This window comes from Loxodonta africana, chromosome X, assembly GCF_030014295.1.
Source record: "Loxodonta africana isolate mLoxAfr1 chromosome X, mLoxAfr1.hap2, whole genome shotgun sequence".
Taxonomy (NCBI): Eukaryota; Metazoa; Chordata; class Mammalia; order Proboscidea; family Elephantidae; genus Loxodonta; species Loxodonta africana.
The window spans coordinates 46,703,801-46,723,312 of NC_087369.1; the positions used below are offsets into that span (position 1 = coordinate 46,703,801).

General features: G+C 40.6%; 1 protein-coding gene across 1 annotated transcript; it reads left to right on the forward strand.

Annotated features, from left to right (window-relative positions):
• The first annotated feature begins 15,815 nt into the window (after window positions 1-15,815).
• On the forward strand, window positions 15,816-16,520 carry LOC111752786 (large ribosomal subunit protein eL37-like). The gene has a single exon (XM_064277904.1). It carries the CDS (start codon window positions 15,922-15,924, stop codon window positions 16,306-16,308), a length of 387 nt encoding a protein of 128 aa, XP_064133974.1. The 5' UTR covers window positions 15,816-15,921; the 3' UTR covers window positions 16,309-16,520.
• The last annotated feature ends 2,992 nt before the right edge of the window (window positions 16,521-19,512 follow it).

Sequence of the window (19,512 nt, forward strand, 5' to 3'; positions counted from 1 at the left end):
CAATACAAATGGGATCAAGTGCCCACCTGCCAAGCAAGGTGCCTACTGTCATGCAGACTGCAGGGTCAAATGGTGTGGTCCTGGGTGCAGGCGGTAGAGGTTACACTGGGGAGATGGCTGGACAGGGACTCAAACCCAACAAAGTCTCTGAGCTCTTGAGCAGTGCCTCTCACGGTGGTCCTTCTGGGCAACTTACCAGGCCGTTTCCAAATGATACCACCCTTCTCTGCCCTCCAGGGTCACTCCTGCTACATAGGGGAAAAAGTTATTTATCATACAGCAACACAGACATGAGATAAAATCCAAACCCAGGACAACCCACAAGGGCTATCTTTAACCAGAGGTGTGTATCAGAATCACTCGTGAAGCTTTCCAAAATAGAAATTTCCAGCTCTCACCCCTGACCTACTGAATCAGAAACTCCAAGGAAAAAAAAAAAACAAGAAAGGGGCCTGGGAATTTTAGCTTTTCAAAGGCCCCAGATGATTCTAAAGTGTAACCATGCAGCAGGAAATAAAGACAGTCTCTTGAGGGATGATCTTACTAACACAGACCTAAAATGCACCATCCTTGGGAGGCCATCACGGGGCTAAATTCTAGTCCCACACTTGTGATTTACTTGATTGTTTGCTTGGTACATTTTTCTAATCTCTCTCTTCAGTGCCTACATTGGGAAATGAATTGAAAAGAAAAATCTTCTGGCCCCCAACTACGGTCCTTCCATCTGGGTGTTATAAAGCTGTTTGTACTTGATTCACTCAGAGAAACTCAAGGAACTTCCTTCAAAGCATAGTTTGTACTATTATCATTCTAACCATTTCTGTATTTACATTGGCATGGTTCCCAGCTGGCTTCTCAAGACCACCCAAGATGCTGGATGACAATTTCAGAGAGCAGTTACAGCAAAGAAGAGTTAATACATTTAATATACAGTAAAATAGTTTTCAAGAGCAGATATTTTGATGGGACCAGTTCTTGTGAATTCCTGAGGTTTCCAAGGCTAGAGATCATGTTTTGTTGACTTCTGTGTTTCCAGTACTGCTCAGACCTTGGCACACAGTACGTACTTAGTAAGGTAATAAATGTGTGTTAAATAAGAATTTAGGACCCCAAACCCGTTCATTGTTGCCTTCCATGATTCAGCAACACACCATACCGATTGACTCAGGTTTCCACACAAACTCCTAGCGTATTTGGGGAAATGTATGTGACCCCACTTCCACTGAAGTGGGGGGCCATCTTGAGCAGAAATGTAAAACCCCTCTTCAGCGGCCTTGCCCGTTCTCTCATTGGTATTTTTGTGATATGCATCTGCGGTCTGCACTGTACTTCTGTAGGATGCCACTCAGTCATTGCTTACAATTAACTCAATTTCTTTTTTAAAATAATACACGAACTTGGTTAAAAAAAAAAACACTTCAAACTGTAAAAATGGATATGGATTGGAAAAGGATAGAGAGAATGGTTGCACAATTGGAATGTAATCAATGTTACTGAATTGTACATGTAGAAATTGTTGAGATGGCATGTCTTGTTATCTATATTTTCACCATAATAAAAACAAAATGGATATCCATCCCAGCCCCCAAATCTCCCTTTAACTTCCCTCATATCTTATTTACATGGAGAGAAATTTTCTGGTAAGGCAGCTGTAAAAATCCAGTCTTCTTAGAAGATTTCTCATTATAAATTAACATCCTAGTTTATTAAATTGCAAATTGGTTGAATTTTTTAAAAAGAGGAAAGGCATTCTACTGCAGCAGATTCCATACGGCAGGCTAGGAATCAAGAGGCACTGAGCTGCCTAGGGTGTCCCTGGGGGGTGCAAATGGTTAATGTGCTCAGCTGTTAACTGAATGGTTGAAGGTTCAAGTCCACCCAGAGGTGTCTCAGAAGAAAGGCCTAAAGATTTACTTTCTAACAAGCAGCCATTGAAAACCCTATGGAACACAGTTCTGCTCTGACACACATGAGTTGCCTTAAGTTGGAGTTACTCAGTCAATGGCAACTGGTTTTACTGGTTGAGCTGGCCAAAGGGACAGGGAGCCAAGGCTAGCAGGAACATGGGGGTGGCAAGAGCAGAAGTGGGGATTCCAGGGAGGTGGGTGGTCTAGGTGAAGTCCTAACAGACACATGGGAAGTGCATCCTAACTTCCAGTAGCCATGGAGAACCTGAGAAAACCCTGTAGGTGTGGAATGGATGTGACCCTGTGGACTGGTGATGGAGGGGGTGTCTGGAAGTCCACTTGTAGGGGCAGCCAGTTGTTCAGGATATGACAGAAAGCAAGAAATGGAACTGGCAGGATGGTATAGAAAGCAATCCCAGTCCTCCCCTAGAGGCTGGGACACAGAGCAGGCATCCTCCTTACTGGGCAACACTGCCCTTTTTGGACACTGGAGGATGAACAGAGAAAACCTGAAATCTAAAACCCCAGAAGAAGAGAACCAGGTAGGCTGTCCCATCTCCTGCTAGAACTATTCTGAGAGGACAGCCACCCTCCTACCTCCACCCCTACCCCCAGGAATGCTTGTAGCAACCACCCTGGGCAAAGGGCTGCAGCAAAGTATTTCCAAACTTAGGTAGTGTGCCAGATAGCCTCCTTTTGCCCCTCCAAATTCACTCCACCTTCTCCACCTGCTTCATGCCCAGGAGGTGGACCTTTATGGACTCCATCAATGAGCTCCTGTGCCTTCTGCCTCCCAGGCGCCTTTGGCCACCAGTAGAAGATAGGATACTGAGACGAGAGCGCCACGGTATTATTCCTCCCAGATGCCTCCTTGCTGAGTCTTTGAGGGATGGCTGTCTGCATCCCTGGACCGAAAAGCCGCAGCTCCTGTCAAGAGGCTATCTTCATAGAACTCCCTTGAGATTCCATTAACTGCCCCCTCCCTCTGCCCCCTCTGGTCTGTCATTTCTCTACACCCTGATATACTTTCGTAAATAGCCTCTTTATTAAACTCTTCTCAATTTACCCAATCTGAGGGTGCCATCTGTTTCCTGCCAGGACCCGGAATGATACAGATGGCTTGTGGGACAGAACCTATTGATGGAGAGTCCAAGGACTCATTGTTCTCTGCAGAGGTGGGGCAGCCTGCAGATAGCTGGAGGTTACTACGGGCAACTGGAATTAAGCTGGAACTTGAGCTTTGTGGGGCGGGGACTATGTCTTACTGTTTTTGCAGCGCCAGCACTGTGGCAGGAACCGTATCTTAGTTAGGGGGCCCTCTAAAAACAGGTTTCATCTCTTTCTTCAGGTCAGGAAAACTTTCTGTCTGTCTTAAAAGGGTCTCCTCAAATGGTGACATTCTTGAGAGATTATGCTTTGAATGATTGTCTGTTAAGACCAAAGCAATCAGTGAGTCCTTGAGTGGGGTTAGGTGACAACACTATGAGGGGAAGAACGGGCCCCAGGAAGAGACAGAGGCTGAGGAGATAAAGATCTAAAATAGCACTGAGGAAAGAATATGCCCCTAACAGGGAGAAGAGCAGGGCTCCAGAGGCTTCTACCCATTCCACAACTTTGCTCAAGGCTGAGGTTCTGGCCCCCAGCGAGTACTGATCCAGCTGAAAAGAAGCAGGAGAAAAACAAGAAAAACAAAAACCCCTGCCACTGGGCAGGGGGCTTTCCATCTCTCACCAGGTGGCAGGTATAGACCAGCGACCTGAAAATTTTACATTATAGAAATATGCTAATAGTTGTTATATGATTAGGCATATATAACCTTTTATAATTTTTTGGAAAGCCAGTGTATGCTGTGATTACAGATATATCTTGACAAAGTCATGAAAATATTTACTGTTTTGGGGTATTATTCTTATAGTAAATAAAAATGAAAAAAAAAAAACACAAACCAAGTATATATATGAAATTGGGCAAGGTGCTTTCTTTTCAGACTCCTTTCCCTCATCTATAAAATGAGGGTAAATGGTCTCTATAGTCCATTCCAGGTTTTACAAAATATGATTCTAAACTGTTAAAATTGGTCATATAAATGTAAATGGACGGACAGATAGATAGCTAGAGATAGATATACTTTGATTATTTTAACACGTCCAGGAAAATAAAAAACAGTTACCCACCGGGGGCTGCGGTAACTGAAGTTTTGTCTGTCCTGCTACTTTCCTCTGGGTCCTTTGACGATCCTCTCCTTCACTCCACATGACGCTGGTGGTGGGTCGATCACAGTGCTCTGCCCTCTCTTTGACAGCCATTTGGCAATCACGTGACCAAAGCAGAGCCAATCAGAACCTTCTCTAAAAGTGATACATGGACAGGGGGACAAAGATCTCTCTTTCTTCTGGCTCTGCTAAATCTTTCTGCCTACTACCTGAGTGGAAAAAAAACAAAACAAAACAACCCATTGCTGTTGAGTTGATTCTGCCTCATGACGGAGTAGAACTGCCACATAGGGTTTCCCAGGCTATAAATCTTTACAGAAGCAGTCTGCCACATCTTTCTTCTGCAAAGCGACTTGTGGGCTCAAACCACTGACCTTTCGGTTAGCAGCCAAGCACTTAACCACTGTGTCATCAGGGCGCCTTCTACCTGGGTGAACTTAGGCAAATCATTTCACTTCTCTGAGCCTCAATTTTCTCTCATTAAATGAGGATGATAAATCAATCCACCTCATAGGAATGTTTAAAGATAAACGATATGAAGCATGAGAAAGCTTGTTATAAACTTTGAAGTATTTTGTAATATTATCACTAATGTCTATTATTATTAAATATAAATAAAATTATATGATAAACTAATTCATTGTAAGGCGTAGGTCAATAACATCTTAAGGCATTAAAGTGACCAGGGTTATTTACATTCTTTAAAGAGACCTATTCTAATGGGTTTGATTTTTCAGTTTTTTATTCTATAAAGTACAAAAACAGGCAGTGTTAATCTATACTGCCATAAGTTAGGATAGTAGTTAACCTTGCAGGTAGGGTTAATGATCAGTGTTCCTTGATCTGAGTTCTGGTTATATAGGTGTATTGTTAGTGGAAATTTATTGACCTGAAAGAAAAAAAAATTTTTTTCTTTTTATACTTAAGGCATGTGCCCATTTCTGTATATATGTTGTTTTTAATAGTGAAATTTTTAAATAGCAAGTTTTTAAAACTCGGGGACTTCTGTTTTCAGAAAGATTCAATAGATGTATTTTCGCTATTCCTCCTGCTAAATAGAACTAAAAATCCTGGACATTATAAATTAAAAAAGCATAAGAAGACTCTGAAAGGTGGTGAGAAGAAATAAGACTGGTTAAGGGCTTTGAGACCCAAATTTTACCTCATATATCCCAGATTTGGAACTGAAGAAGCTGCTACCTGGAAACCCCAACTAGTGCAATTTAAAAAAAAAAAAAAAACAAAAACAAAAGCTAATTCTCTCTAGGCAAAGGACCAGGAAAGTTGCAGCTTAGCAAGAGAGAAAACATTAAGACAGTAGCTTCTCTACTCCAATCAAACACCACAGGAGAAACTGTGGCCTCACCCCGACCCATGCCAGTATAGACCAAGCAGGGAACCTAGACTTTCACCCTCACTGCCCTGTAGGGAGACACCTCAGTCCCCTCACCTGGGTGGTATCAAAGAAGGTCGAGTTTGGAGCCAGCGTTTTCATCCCTGCCAGATGTAACAAAGAAACTACATGGGGACCCTGGACTTCTACCCCTTGTCATCTGCTGGGTGGTATTAGATGAACTAGTGGAGAGTCAGGACTTTGACCATTGTTTGGCAGTATTGAGGCCACACTCTCTCCTGGAGTGTCAGTGGAGGCCATGTGGGGAGCAGTAATAAGGAACTCCTACCCCTCCTAGCCAGGGAGGTGTCAGTGGAGGCTTAGTGATGAGTCGGAACTCCCACCCCATCCAGTAATAATGAGGACCTCTCCCACCTCAAATGTCAGAAGGGATTGAGTCGATATACTGCTGCAGCCACTTTTGAATGATCTTCAGCAAAATTTTGCTTGCATGTGATATTAATGATTCGATAATTTCGATAATTTCCGCATTCAGTTGGATCACCTTTCTTAGGAATAGGCGTAAATATGGATCTCTTCCAGTCGGTTGGCCAGGTAGCTATCTTCCAAATTTCTTGGCATAGACAAGTGAGCACTTCCAGTGCTGCATCTGTTTGTTGAAACATCTCAATTGGTATTCTGTCAATTCCTGGAGCCTTTTTTTGTTTGTTTTTCAGCAATGCCTTCAGTGCAGCCTGGACTTCTTCCTTCAGTATCATCGGCTCCTGATCATACGTTCCCTCCCGAAACGGTTGAACATCAATAAATTCTTTTTGGTACAGTGACTGTCTGTATTCCTTCCATCTTCCTTTGATGCTTCCTGTGTCGTTTAATATTTTCCCCATAGGATCCTTCACTATTGCAGCTCGAGGCTTGAATTTTTTCTTCAGTTCTTTCAGCTTGAGAAATGCTGAGCATGTTCTTCCCAGGTTTCCAGGTCTTTGACATGTCATCATAATACCTTACTTTGTCTTCTCGAGCCGCCCTTTGAAATCTGTTCAGCTCTTTTACTTCATCATTTTTTCTTTTTGCTTTAGCTACTTGATTTTCAAGAGCAGGTTTCAGAGTCTCTTCTGACATCCATTTATGTCTTTTCTTTCTCACCTGTCTTTTTAATGACCTCTTGCTTCATGTATGATGTCATTCCACAACTCGTCTAGTCTTTGGTCATAAGTGTTCAACTGTCAGATCTATTCTTGAGATGGTCTCTAAATTCAGATGGGATATACTCAAGGTCATCCTTTGGCTCTCGTGGACTTGTTCAAATTTTTTTCAGTTTCAGCTTGAACTTGCATATGAGTAATTGATGGACTGATCTGCAGTGGGCCCCTAGCCTTGTTCTGACTGATGATATTGAGCTTTTCCATCGTCTCTTTCCACAGATGTAGTCAATTTGATTCCTGTGTATTCTATCTGGCGAGGTCCATGTGTATAGTCGCCATTTATGTTGGTGAAAAAAATGTATTTGCAATGAAGAAGTCATTGTTCTTGCAAAATTCAATCATGCAATCTCCAGCATCATTTCTATCACCAAGGCCATATTTTCCAACTACTGATCCTTCTTCTTTGTTTCCAACTTTCACAGTCCAACCACCAGTAATTACCAGTGCATCCTGATTGTATGTTCAATCAATTTCAGACTGCAGATGTTGGTAAAAATCTTCAGTTTCTTCATCTTTGGCCTTAGTGGTTGGTGTGTAAATTTGAATAATATTCGTATTAACTGGCCTTCCTTGTAGGTGTATAGATGTTATCCTATCACTGACAGCATTGTACTTCAGAATAGATCTTGAAATGTTCTTTCTGACAGTGAATGAAATGCCATTCTTCTTCAAATTGTTGTTACCAGCATAGTAGACCATATGATTATCTGATTCAAAATGACCAGTACCAGTGCATTTCAGCTCACTAAAGCCTAAGATATCGATATTTATGTGTTCCATTTCATTTTTGATGATTTCCAATTTTCCTAGATTCATACTTTGTACATTCCAGGTTCCAATTATTAATGGATGTTTGCAGCTGTTTCTTCTCATTTTGAGTCGTGCCACATCAGTAAATGAAGGTCCTAAAAGCTTGATTCCATCCATGTCATTAAGGCCAACTTTACTTTGAGGAGGCAGCTTCTCCCCCAATTGTATTTTGAGTGCCTCCCAACCTGAGGGGCTCATGTTCTGGCACTATATCAGACAATGTTCCACTGCTATTCACAAGGTTTTTACTGGCTAATTCTTTTAAGAAGTAGACCATCGGGTCCATCTTCGTAGTCTGTCTAAGTCTGGAAGCTCAGCTGAAACCTGTCCGCCATGGGTGACCCTGCTAGGTATCTGAATACCGGTGGCATAGCTTCCATCATCTCAGCAACATGCAAGCCCCCACAGTACGACAAACTGACCGACATGTGGGAGCTGTAGTTATTAAGGAAGTTGAATTCTTAATTTTAAAACTCCTGAAAAATAAATATCTAGACTCAGATGGTTTGAAGAATTCTACCAAATGTTTTTGTCATGAATTCTACATAGTCTCATTTAGAAAATAGATGAGGGAACACTTCTCAATTCATTTGATGAACTAGTATTACCCTGATAAGAAAATCAAGCAAAGACAGTACCAGAAAAAAAAAAAAAAAAGGCTAAGACCAACGTCCCTCATGAGTATACATGAAAAAAACTTAACAAAATATTATCAAATAGAATTCAACAATATATAAAAAGAATTATACACCATGAACAAGTGGAGCTTATTCCAGGTATGCAAGACTGATTCAGTATTCTAAAATCAATCAATGTAATCCATCATATTAACAGACTAACCCACTGCTGTTGAGTCGATTCCAACTCACGGTGTTTTTATAAGACAGAGTATAACTGCCCCACAGGGTTTCCAAGGAGCAGCTAGTGGATTTGAACAGCAGACCTTTTGGTTAGCAACCTAGCTCTTAAACACTAAGCCACCAGGGCTCCAACAGGCTAAAGAAGAAAAATCATATGATCATATCAGTTGATGAAGAAAAAGCATTTGCCAAAATTCGACACGCATTCATAAGAAAAAGCTCTCAGCAAACTAGGAATAGAAGAGAACTTCCTTAACTTGATTAAAAAAAAAAAAACCCTACAGCTAACATCATAAAAACTAAAAACATCATACTTGATGTTAAAAGCCTGGCTGCTTTACCTGCTAAGATTGAGACCAAGATAAATATGTCCACCCTCACCAATCTTATTGAACATTGTACTGGAAATCTTAGCCAGAGCAACAAGGCAAGAAAAATGACATCCAGATTGGAAAAGAACAAATGAAACTTTCCTTATTTGCTGAAATGATGGTCTATGGAGAAAATCTCAAGGCGTCTACAAAAATAAACCTCTAGAATCAGTAAGTGAGTTCAGCAAAATTGCGATACATAAGAACAACATACAAAAATTAACTGTAGTTCTATATAATAGCAATGAACACATGGACAAAAAAAGTATAAATAAAATACCATTTACAAGCATTCAAAACAAAACATTTATAGGAATTGTAAGCTGAAAACTACAAAATACTGATGGAGAAAGACCCTGTTAAGCAGATGAAAAGACATGTTACAGATTGGGAGAAAATATATACAAACTACATATCTGACAAAGGACTGGTATCTAGAATATATAAAGAACACTCAAAACTCAACAATAAAAAAATTGAATTTAAAAAAAATGACCAAAAAAATATGAAGAGACATTTCACTGAAAAGGATATATAGTTGGCAAATATGCACATGAAAATATGATCAACATCATTAGCCTTTTAGGAAACATAATCTAAAACCTCCCATCAGAAAGGCTAAAATGAAAAACAGTGACAACATCAAATGCTGGTGAGGATGTGAGTAAACTGGATCACTTCTGTATTGGTGCTGAGAATTCAAAATGGTATAGCCACTCTGGTTGGCAGATTATTAAAAAACTAAACATACACTTACCATGTTGTTGTTGTTAGGTGCCTTCAAGTCAGTTCCGACTCATATAGTGACCCTATGTACAACAGAGTGAAACCCTGCCCAGTCCTGTGCCATCCTCACAATTGTTGTTATGCTTGAGCCCATTTTTGCAGCCACCGTGTTAATCCACCTCGTTGAGGTTCTTCCTTTTTTTTTGCTGACCCTGTACTTTACCAAGCATGATGTTCTTCTCCAGGGACTGATCCCTTCTAATAACATGTCCAAAGTATGTCAGACGTAGTCTCACCATCCTTGCTTCTAAGGAGCATTCTGGTTGTACTTCTTCTAAGATAGATTTGTTCGTTCTTCTGCCAGTCCATGGTATATGCAATATTCTTCACCAACACCACATTTCAAAGGCATCGATTCTTCTTTAGCCTTCCTTATTCATTGTCCAGCTTTTACATGCATACAAGGCAATTGAAAACAGCATGGCTTGGGTCAGGCACACCTTAGTCTTCAAGGTGACATCTTTGCTTTTTAACACTTTAAAGATGTCTTTTGCAGCTGATTTGCCCAATGCAATGCATCTTTTGATTTCTTGACTGCTGCTTCCGTGGATGTTGATCGTGAATTGAAAAAAAATGAAATCCTTGACAACTTCAATCTATTCTCCAGTTATCATGATGTTCCTTATTGGTCCAGTTGTGAGGATTTTGGTTTTATGTTGAGGTGTAATCCATGCTGAAGGCTGTGGTCTTCGATCTTCATTAGTAGGTGCTTCAAGTCCTCTTCACTTTCAGCAAGCAAGGTTGTGTCATCTGCATATCACAGGCTGTTAATGAGTCTCCCTCCAATCCTGATGCCCCGTTCTTCTTCATGTAGTCCAGCTTCTGGGTTTATTTGCTCAGCATACAGATTGAATAAGTATGATGAAAGGATACAGCCCTGATGCCTACCTTTCCAGACTTTAAACCACTGGGTATCCCCTTGTTCTGTTCAAACAACTGTCTCTTAATCCATGTATAGTTCCTCATGAGCATAATTAAGTGTTCTGGAATTCCCATTCTTTGCAATGTTATTTATAACTTGTTATGATTCACACAGTTGAACGCCTTTCCGTAGTCAACAAAACACAGGTAAACATCTTTCTGGTATTCTCTGCCCCAGCAATTGTGCCACTGGGCATTTATACCAGAGAAATGGAAATTTATGTTCACACAAAAACCTGTACACAGATGTTTGTTTTGCTTTATTCATAATACCCCCAATGGGAAACAACCCAGATGTCCCTCAATGGGTGAATGATTAAACACACTACAATACATTTATAACATGTAATATCACTCTACAATAAAAAGGAGCAAATTATTGATACACAAAATAACTTGGATGAATTTACAGAGAATTATGTTGAGTGAACAAAATCTAATCTGAAAAGACTATGTAATGTATGATCCTATTTATGTAACATTTTTTAAAATTGTGGTAAATATATATGTAAAAAAACATTTGCTATTTCAGCATTCTTCACATGTACAATTCAGTGACATTAATTATGTCTATCATGTTGTTCAACCGTCACCATTATCAATTTCCAAATTTTTCCATCATCTTATGTAACATCTTGACATGACAAAATCATAGAAATAGAGAACAGATTAGTGTTGTCGGTGTGAAGAAGGATGTGGGTGTAGCTATAAATAAAGCAACACGACTAATCATTGTAGTGATGAAACTATTCTGTATCTTGACTACATCAATTTGAATATCCTCGTTGTACTATATTTGCACTATATTTGAAATTGAACAATAGTTTCACAAGACGTTACCACTGGGGGAAACTGGTAAAGGGTACATGAAATCTCTCTGTATTTTTTCTTACAGCTGCATGTGAATCTATACCTATCTCAAGATAAAAAGTTTAATTTAAAAAAATGAGGTAGAGGGACTCCTGAAGAGCAGAAAGAGCATCTGTCGATGTGATTTCAGGCATGGTGACAAGTCAGTAGAAGAGGGAGCTATATGCACCCTTGGCCACCTTCTATAAAGTCAACCCTGGCCCCTAATACAGAGACACGTTTCTATTTTCATAGAGTTGGCTAACGGAAGACTCTTCACATATTACCCTCTGTAAAATTTGCAGTCATCAGTAAAGGCAAGATAGAAGTTTGTGCTTAATGTTACTACATCTGGGTCTAGCTGGTATTCTTAGCTCCAGACATAAAGGATTTAAAATCTTACTTGTTGCTCTTTGCACTTAAGTAATTTAACTATGTTGTTGTCAGGTGCCGTCCAGTCAGCTCTGACTCATAGTGATCCTACGTGCAACAGAACGAAACACGCCCAGTCCTGTGCCATTCTCACAATCATTGTTATGCTTGAACCCACTGTTGCAGCCACTGCATCAATCCATCTCGTCGAAGGTCTTCCTCTTTTTCGCTGACTCTCTACCAAGCATGAAGTCCTTCTCCAGGGACTGATCCCTCCTGATAACCTGTCCAAGTATATGAGATCCAGTCTTGTCATCCTTGTCTCTAAGGAGCATTCTGGCTGTACCTCTCCCAAGAAAAATTTGTTCATTCTTTTGGCCCCAAAATACCTGGCAGTCCATGATATATTCAATATTCTTCACCAACACCATAATTTAAAATCTTCAACTCTTCAGTCTTCTTTATACGTTGTCCAGCTTTAGCATGCATATGAGGCATGAAAACGCCATGGCTTGGGTCAAGCACACCTTAGTCCTCAAGGTGACATCTTTGCTTTTTAACACTTTAAAGAGGTCTTTTGCAGCAGATTTGCCCGATGCAATGCATCGTTTGATTTCTTTAACTATACAAAAAAAAAAACCCACTGCCGTCGAGTCGATTCCAACTCATAGTGACCCTACAGGACATATTAAAAGGTTAGCATAGTTTTAATCTGCACCAAAGAGGAATTGACTTGAAGGCATACATAACACTACATGCTGTGTAAGCCTTAAATACTATGTGGTTTAAAATCAGGAAAGGTGTGCATCAGGGTTGTATCCTTTCACCATAGTTATCCAATTTGTATGTTGAGCAAATAATCCAAGAAGCCAGACTATATGAAGTTCTTGGCATCAGGACTGGAGGAAGACTCATCAACAACCTTTGAAAAGAAGATGACAGAACCTTGCTTGCTGAAAATAAAGAGGACTTGAAGCACTTACTGATGAAGATCAAAGACTATAGCCTCCAGTATGGATTACACCTCAACATAAAGAAAACAAAAATCCTCACAACTAGACCAATAAGCAACATCATGATAAATGAAGAAAAGATTGAAGTTGCCAAGAATTTCATTTTACTTGAATCTACAATAAAGGCCCATGGAAGCAGCAGTCAAGATTCAGACTACACCTTGCATAAGGCAAAACTTCTACAAGAGACTTCCTGTCTTGGTCATCTAGTGCTATTATAACAGAAATACCACAAGTGGATGGCTTTAACAAACAGAAGTTTATTTTCCCACAGCTCAGTAGGCTAGAAGTCCGAATTCAGGGCACCAGCTCCAGGGAAAGGCTTTCTCTCTCTGCCTACTCCAGAGGAAGGTCCTTGTCATCAGTCTTCCCTTGGTCTGGAAGCATCTCAGTGCAGGAACCTCAGGTCCAAAGGACGAGCTCTACTCCCGGCACTGCTTTCTTGGTGGTATGAGATCTGCCTGTCTCTCTGCTCGCTTCTCTCTTTTATATCTCAAAAGAGATTGGCTCAAGACACAATCTAATCTTGTAGATCTCATCAATATAACTGCCACTAATCCATCTCATTAACATCATAATGATAGGATTTACAACACACAGGGAAATCATATCAGATGACAAAATGGCAGACAATCATACAATACTGGGACTCATGTCCTAACCAAGTTGACACATATTTTTGGTTGACTTGATTCAATCCAGGACACTCCACCCTTTGGCACCCCAAAATTCATGTCCTTGCCACATGTAAAACACGTTCACCCCATCATATCATAGGAAAAGTCTTAAATCAACTTCAAGTCGAAACTCCAAAAATTTGTCTTCATCTGTGAAATTTAGAATACAAGTTATGTGCTTCCAAAGTACAATGGCAGAACAGGCACAAGCTAGACATTTCTATTATAAATGGAAGAAATTTGAGGGAAAGAAGGCAAAACAGGCACCAAACAAGTTAGCAGAACACGTTACATTAGCTCTCAAGGCTTGAAAACAATCCTCTGTGCTCCAAGACCATTTACACAACGGCCCTGCCCTCCAGAATCTAGGTATTTGCCACATTCTCCAGATTCTGAATGGAGGCCCCTCGGCCCTAGGCTTCAGCTCCGACTTCCAGGCCCACTGGGATGAACAGGAGGCAGCCGCAGGATCCAGAGCAAGCAAAAAGCCAGAAAGTCCACTTATATTCAGATGCAGGCTGCACCCCCAAGGAAACCCCCTTTCAACTGATTGGTTCCTCACAGCGGATCGCATCACGGGAACGATCACATATAAACACTGAGAATCATGGCCCAGCCAAGCTGACGCACAATCTTAACCATCACACCTCCTTGAAGTGTTAAAAAGCAAAGATGTCACTTTGAGGACTAAGGTACGTCTGACTAAAAGAAAAAAAAAACCCCGTTGCCGTAGAGTTGATTCCAACTCTGCAATCCTAAAGGACAGAGTAGAACTGCACCACATGGTTTCCAAGAAGTGGCTGGTGGCTTTGAACTGCCGAACTTATGCTTAGCAGCTGAGCTCTTAACCACTGCACCTGACGCAAGCCATGGTATTTTCAATTGCCTCACATGCGTGCAAAAGCTGGAAAGTGAATAAGGAAGACCAAAGAAGAATTGGTGTCTTTGAATTCTGGTGTTGGTGAAGGATATTGAATATACCATGGACTGCCAGCAGAACAAACCAATCTGTGTTGGAAGAAGAATAGCCAGAATGCTCCTTAGAAGCCAGGATGGCAAGATGTCAACTCACATGCCATATTTTTGCAAATAATGCACCAACGTAAATAAAGTGCCAATACGTATAACGCAGGACGTAGCTCACTTATAAAAATAGCGAGGGGGTTGTGAGGTTGGCAGAAACTTATAACACGCTCATTGTTTGTGTAAAACTACAGTACCTTGGACATGTTATCAGGAGGGGCCGGTCCCTGGAGAAGGACATCATGATTGGTAAAGTAGAGGGTCAGCAAAAAAGAGGAAGACCTTCAATGGGACGGACTGACACAGTGGCTGCAACATTGGGCTCAAAAATAGCACCAATGGTGAGGGTAGCACAGACCAGCCAATGTTTCATTCTGTTGTACATAGGGTCGCTATAAGTTGTAACCAACTAGGCAGCACCTAACAACAACAACAACATTCTTGTTGTGCTTTGGAGGGAAGATTGATGGGAAAGTAGGGGCTCGAGGGGTGGAGTTGGATAGGAGAAACTCAAAGAGAGACTTTTGGAGCCAATATCTCTTTCTGTTGTTGTTAAGATGCTAAGACAGGAGTGAAAAGGTTTATTGGAAGGTTAAAACCAGTTGCAGCTAGTCGATTCCTGCTCACGGTGACCCCGTGTGTGTCAGAGTAGAACTGTGCTCCATAGGGTCATAATGGCTGATTTTTCCAAAGCAGATCACCAGGATTTCTTCTGAGGCACCTCTGGGTGGACTTGAATCTCCAACCTTTAGGTTAGTAGCTGAGTGCATTAATTGTGAAACATAAAAAGAGGAGAAAACAGGATTGGAAGGAAGGGCCTCAGACCTCAATGCAGATCTGACAAAGTCTCAGACGATACAACAGGTAGCTCCAGAACAAAGATTGCCCATAAGAGTTCCACAGTAGGCAGTAATAGCCAAACCCTAGCACCTCCACCACGCTCAGTCCTTGTCTAGGGGCTACTGAAGAAAAAAGCATGGCCTTGGCTCAAAAGCTGAGGCAGATGCTAAAGGCATTTACAGCTAAAGACTGTCATTGTAGCTGAATGGTAAGTTCTTTCTTGACTATCAAAGTGGCACACTCCCATGGCTGCTGTACCTTGTCTTACTCAACATTTTTACTAGCAGTGACTGAGATGAAGATGTAGAATAATAGATACTGACACATCTGCAGATGACTCACAATGTGAAGATGGCCATTGTAAGAGACCACCAAATTGAGTTTGAAAACTATTTTGATTGCTAGGACAGGGCTAGACTGGCTCCAACAAGATGATATCCCATGAGGATTAATGAAAGATCTTCCATTTAGGTTCATGATGACCAATTATATAAGCACTAATGGTAAAAATATTTTTCCATTCATATGCAAGGACTTGAAGGCTTTAATTAACTACAAGACTAGAGATGGTACAAGGATGTGTGCTGTGGCTACTTAAAAAGCCAAAGAAGACTATGGCCATATTAATAAAAGTATAGCGTCTACAACAGGAAGGAGCTATCCCATCTAAAGTAGGTGTTATCTTCTGTGCAACACTATTTAAGAAAGACACAGACACATTAGATGCCACTCAAAGGGGATGACCAGGCTCATGGAATGTCTAGGAACCATGACATATTAAGAATGGATACCTTTTTGTCTCTCCACAGAAGTGAAACGACGAAGGGAATGCCATCGTTTAGAAAGCGTTGCAGTAAGATGCACACATTGAGCCAACAATATGGCTCTAAGGCCTGGCACCTTCAGAAGTCAACCTGTGGCAAATGTGGTTGCCCATTCAAGCTTAAGAGAAAGTATAACTGGAGGACCAATGCTAAAAGAAGAGATACCACTGGTACCGGTCACATGAGACATCTAAAAATTGTATACCACAGATTCAGGCAGAGGTTCTCTGATGGAACAACCCCTACACCCAAGAGGGCAACTGTTGCAGCATCCAGTTTATCTTAAGGATTTCAGTGCTCGTAGTTGTTATTAGGTGTTATCAAGTCAGTTCTGACTCATCTCAAACCTATGTACAATAGAACAAAACTTTGCCTTGTTAAGTGCTATCCTCACAATCATTGCTATGTTTGAGCCTGTTGTTGCAGCCACTGTGTCAATCCATCTTATCTCTTTTTCGCTGACCCTCTACTTTACCAAGCACGACCACTCCAGGGACTGGTCCTTCCTAATAACGTGCTTGAAGTATGTGAGATAAAGTCTCACTATCCTCACTTCTAAGGAGCGTTCTGGCTGTACTTCTTCAAACACGGATTTGTTTGTTCTTCCAGCAGTCCATGGTATATTCAATATTATTCGCTAACACCAGAATTCAAAGACATCAATTTCTCTTTGATCTTCCGTATTGATTGTCCAGCTTTCACATGCATATGAGGCAACTGAAAATACTAAGGCTTGTGTCAGGCACACTTTAGTCCTTGTTTTAGCTATCTAGTGCTGCTATAACAGAAATACCACAAGTAGATGGCTTCAATAAACAGAAGTTTATTCTTTCACAGTCTAGTAGGCTAGAAGTCCAAATTCAGGATGTCAGCTCCAGGGGAAGGCTTTCACTGGAAGAAGGTCCTTGTCACGGATCTTCTCCCAGACTAGGAGCTTGTGCGCACAGGAACCCCAGGTCCAAAGGACACACTCTGTCCCCAGCACTGCTTTCTTGGTGATATGAGGTCCCCCTGATTCTCTGCTCGCTTCTCTCTTTTATATCTGAAAAGAGATTGGCTTAAATTTTAGATTAATCTTGTATATTGAGTCTACATATCTGCTGCTAATCCTACCTCATTAATGTCATAGGGATAAGATTTACAAGACGTAGGAAAATCACATCAGATGACGAAATGGTGGACAATCACACAATACTGGGAATCATGACCTAGCCAAGTTGACAGATATTTTGGGGGGGCACAATTCAATCCATGACAGTCCTCAAGGTGACATTTTTGCTTTTTAACGCTTTAAAGAGGCCTTTTGCATCAGCTTTGCCCAATGCAATACATCGTTTGATTTCTTAACTGCTGCTTGCATTGGCATTGATTGTGGATCCAAGTAAAATGAAATCCTTGACTGGATTTGCAACTTCAGTATTTTCTCCGTTTATCATGATGTTGCTTATTGGTCCAGTTGTGAGGATTTTTGTTTCCTTTGTATTGATGTGTAATCCATACTGAAGGCTGTAGTCTTTGTTCTTCATCAATAAGTGCTTCAAGTCCTCTTCACTTTCAACAAAGTTGTGTCATCTGCATAACACAGGTTGTTAATGAGTCTTCCTCCAATCCTGATGCCTCATTCTTCTTCATACAGTCCAGCTTCTCGGATTATTTGCTCAGCATAAGGATTGAATAAGCGTGGTGAAAGCATACAACCCTGATGCACGCTTTTCCTGACTTTAAACCACATATTGTCCCTTGTTCTGTTTGAACAACTGTCCATTTTTTGAAATGTTATCCGTAATTTGTTATGATCCACACAGTGGAATGCCTTTGCATAGTCGATAAAAACACAGGAAAACATCTTTCTGGTATTCTCTGCTTTCAGCCAGGATCCGTGTGACATCAACAATCATATCCCTCATTCAATGTCCTCTTCTGAATCCGGCTTGAATTTCTGGAAGTTCCCTATCGATGTACTGCTTCAAGTGCTTTTGAATGATCTTCAGCAAAATTTTACTTGTGTGTGATATTAATGATATTGTTTAATAATTTCCACATTCTGTTGGATCACGTTTCTTTGGAATGGGTACAAGTATGGATCTCTTCCAGTCAGTTGGCCAGGTAGCTGTCTTCCAAATTTCTTGGCATAGGCCAGTGAGTGCTTCCAATTCTGCATGTATTTGTTGAAATATCTCAATTGGTATTCTGTCAATTCCTGGAGCCCTGTGTTTCATAACTGCCTTCAGTGCAGCTTGGACTTCTTCCTTTGATACATGCGTTCTTGATCATATGCTACCTCTTGAAATGGTTGAACATTGACCAATTCTTTCTGGTACAGTGACTCTGTTCTGTGTATTCCTTCTATCTTCTTTTGACACTTGCTTCATTGTTTAATATTTTGCCCATACAGTCCTTCAGTGTTGCAATTCAAGTCTTAATTTTTTTCCTTCAGTTCTTTTAGCTTGAAAAATGCCGAGAGTGTTTTTCCCTTTTGTTTTTGTAACTCCTGGTCTTTGCACATTTCATTATAATACTTTACTTTGTCTTCTCGAGCTGCCCTTTGAAATCTTCAGTCCAGCTCTTCTACTCCATCATTTCTTTCATTCACTTTAGCTACTCTACTTTCAAGAGCAAGTTTCAGAGTCTCTTTTGACATCCATTTTGGTCTTTTCTTTCTTTCCTGTGTTTTTAATGACCTTTTGCTTTTTTTATGTATGATGTCTTTGATGTCATCTCACAATTTGTCTGGCATCACATTCATTGTCAAAAAGAACATTTCATCAAAGACCTAAATATAAAATCTAAAACGATAAAGATCATGGAAGAAAAAACAGGGACAGCGTTAGGAGCCCTAATACATGGCATAAACAGTATACAAAACATTATTAAGAATGCAAAAGAAAAACTAGTTAACTGGGAGCTCCTAAAAATCAAACACCTATGCTCATCCAAAGACTTCACCAAAAGAGTAAAAAGACTACCTACAGACTGGGAAAAAGTTTTTAGCTATGACATTTCTGATCAGCACCTGATCTCTAAAATCTACGTGATACTCCAAAAACTCAACTACAAAAAGACAACCCAATTAAAAAATGGGCAAAAGATATGAACAGACACTTCACTAAAGAAGACATTCAGGTAGCTAACAGACACATGAGGAAATGTTTACAATCATTAGCCATTAGAGAAATGCAGATCAAAACTACAATGAGACTTCATTTCACTCCAACAAGGCTGGCATTAATCCAAAAAACACAAAAGAATAAACGTTGGAGAGGCTGTGGAGAGACTGGGACACTTATACACTCCTGGTGGGAATGTCAAATGGTACAACCACTTTGGAAATCAATTTGGAGCTTCCGTAAAAAGCTAGAAATAGAACTGCCATACAATCCAGCAATCCCACTCCTTGGAATATATCCTAGAGAAATAAGAGCCTTTACACGAACAGATATATGCACACCTATGTTTATTGCAGCACTGTTTACAATAGCAAAAAGATGGA